A 2,500-nucleotide genomic window follows, 5' to 3' on the forward strand; every position below is an offset into this window, starting at 1 on the left:
TATATATATAAATATATATATTACAGTATACTTATATACAGATACTCATATATATATATATATATATATATATATATATATATATATATATATATATATATATATATATATGTCTATAAATATCTGTATACTATATATATATATATATATATATATATATATATATATATATATATATACAGATACTTATAGACAGATATATATATATATATATATATATATATAAATATATATATTACAGTATACTTATATACAGATACTCATATATATATATATATATATATATATATATATATATATATATATATATATATATATATGTCTATAAATATCTGTATACTATATATATATATATATATACTTATATACAGATACTTATAGACAGATATATATATATATATATATATATATATATATATATATATATATATATATATACTTTATGAATGGACCAGATAGAACAAACACAGCTAACGGTATATCTATAGCAACACCTACTCCTCCTTCCCTTCCTCCTCCTCCTCCTCCTCCTCCTCCTCCTCTTCCTCCTCCTCTTCCTCCTGCTCCTCCTCTCCCTTCTCCTCTTCCTCCTCCTCCTCCTCCTCCTCTTCCTTCTCCTCCTCCTCTTCCTCTTCCTTCTCCTCCTCCTCCTCCTTCTCTTCCTCTTCACCCTCTTCCTCCTCTTCCTCGTCCTCCTTCTCCTCTTCCTCGTCCTCCTCCTTCTCTTCCTTGTCCTCCTCTTCCTCCTTCTCCTCCTCCTCCTCCTCTTCCTCTTCACCCTGTTCATCCTCTTCCTCCTCTCCCTCCTCCTCCTGCTCCTCCTCCTCCTCCTCGTGACGGGCATGGTGACGCACTACTTCCGGGTCACCTGCAGGTAAACAGTAACCTGTTCTCCAGGTGAGCCGTGAGGTCAGAATGAGAAGCGACGCGACGGCCTGAGCGAAACAACGTGAGTAGATTATGATTATAGTTGTAGTTGTGAGTTGTAGTTGTGAGTTGTAGTTGTGAGTTGTAGTTGTGAGTTGTAGTTGTGAGTTGTAGTTGTGACTCAGGTGAACCTCAGGTGAGCTCAGTAGTCGTGAGACGTGGCGCTCTTCTCCTCCCGGACCGTTTGAGTTTATCGTTCCTCCCGGAAACCAACCGGCTGACGGAGAGACGTCACCGAACCAGAGCTGCGTCCGGGAGAGGCTTCCTGTTCCGGGACCAGAGACCCGGGAGCCGCAGAGCCTCCGGGCCGGGCCGGGCCGGACCAGGACCAGTAGGTCCGGTCCTGGTCCTGCTGGTCCTGGTCCTGCTGGTCCTGGTCCTCCTGGTCCTGGGCCTGCTGGTCCTGGTCCTGCTGGTCCTGCTGGTCCTCCTGGTCCTGGTCCTGCTGGTCCTGGTCCTCCTGGTCCTGCTGGTCCTCCTGGTCCTGGTCCTGCTGGTCCTGGTCCTGCTGGTCCTCCTGGTCCTGGTCCTGCTGGTCCTGGTCCTGCTGGTCCTCCTGGTCCTGGTCCTGCTGGTCCTCCTGGTCCTGGTCCTGCTGGTCCTGGTCCTCCTGGTCCTGCTGGTCCTCCTGGTCCTGGTCCTGCTGGTCCTGGTCCGGACCGGAGGCTGAACCCTGAGTCTGAGAGCTGGAAGCTGCTGGTTTTGTCTTCACAAAGAAATCCAAACTTGTGTTTGTTTGTGAGATAATTCTGAAGCATAATAATAATGAATATAGAAGATTACTAACCATTGCAGCTTTGATTTTAGATGTGAGCATTTAGTTGTTCTAAGTCTAATTATTGTTGTGTTCAGAATCCTGTAAATGAACTGAGTGGATGCAGTTTGGATCCAACAGCAATATTTGAATAAATATATAATATTAAAGTTCATAAGTCAGAGGAGTTTATATTTATTATTTATTTAGTTTAGTCTCCGCTGGGTCCGGGATGAAATGTGTTGTATTTGTATTTGATGCATCAGGTCTCGGGATGGGGGACTCCATGAAGAACCAGCTCGTGAGCGCCATCCAGCTGCAGGAGGTGGAGCTGCAGGTGAAGCCTGCAGACAATGTGCAGGGCAGCAAGAACACACGCCAAGGTGAGCCTGAAATCAATAATCCTCACTGTGGGGGGGAGGGGGGTCCTGGTGGTCTGGAGCTGGTGGAGGGGGTCCTGGTGGAGGGGGTCCTGTGGTGTCTCCGTGTCTCAGAGTTCGGTCATTGGACCACCTGCTGGTCCAGCAGGTGGTCAGAGTGTCCCAGTTCAATTCAGTTTATTTTATATCGCCCAACATCACAATCACAAGTTTGCCTCGGAGGGCTTTACAGTCTGTAACATAACATCCTGTCCCGGGACCTCACATCGGATCAGGAACAACTCCCCAATAAAGATAGTAAAAACCCTTTCACAGGGAAAACAGGAAGAACCTTCATAGAGCAACAGAGGAGGATCCCTCTCCTGGATGTACAGAAGCAATAGATGTCATGTGACCAGAATGAATAATCTAACAGAGTTACAGCACAGTCAATGAATAT

At 45.0% G+C, this 2,500-nt stretch overlaps 1 protein-coding gene across 2 annotated transcripts in view; it reads left to right on the top strand.

The window, feature by feature from the left end:
* Positions 1-901: 901 nt before the first annotated feature.
* Positions 902-2,500, top strand: part of svopl (SVOP-like) — a 9,791-nt gene continuing 8,192 nt past the window's right edge. For both annotated transcript variants that reach the window (XM_079235811.1, XM_079235812.1), the window contains exons 1-2: positions 902-949; positions 1,948-2,064. In XM_079235811.1, the coding sequence (XP_079091937.1) occupies positions 1,956-2,064 (109 nt within the window). In that variant the 5' untranslated portion in view covers positions 902-949; positions 1,948-1,955. The remainder of the gene's footprint in view (positions 950-1,947; positions 2,065-2,500) is intronic.

The sequence above is a fragment of the Taurulus bubalis genome (assembly GCF_910589615.1).
Source record: "Taurulus bubalis genome assembly, chromosome: 20".
Lineage (NCBI taxonomy): Eukaryota > Metazoa > Chordata > Actinopteri > Perciformes > Cottidae > Taurulus > Taurulus bubalis.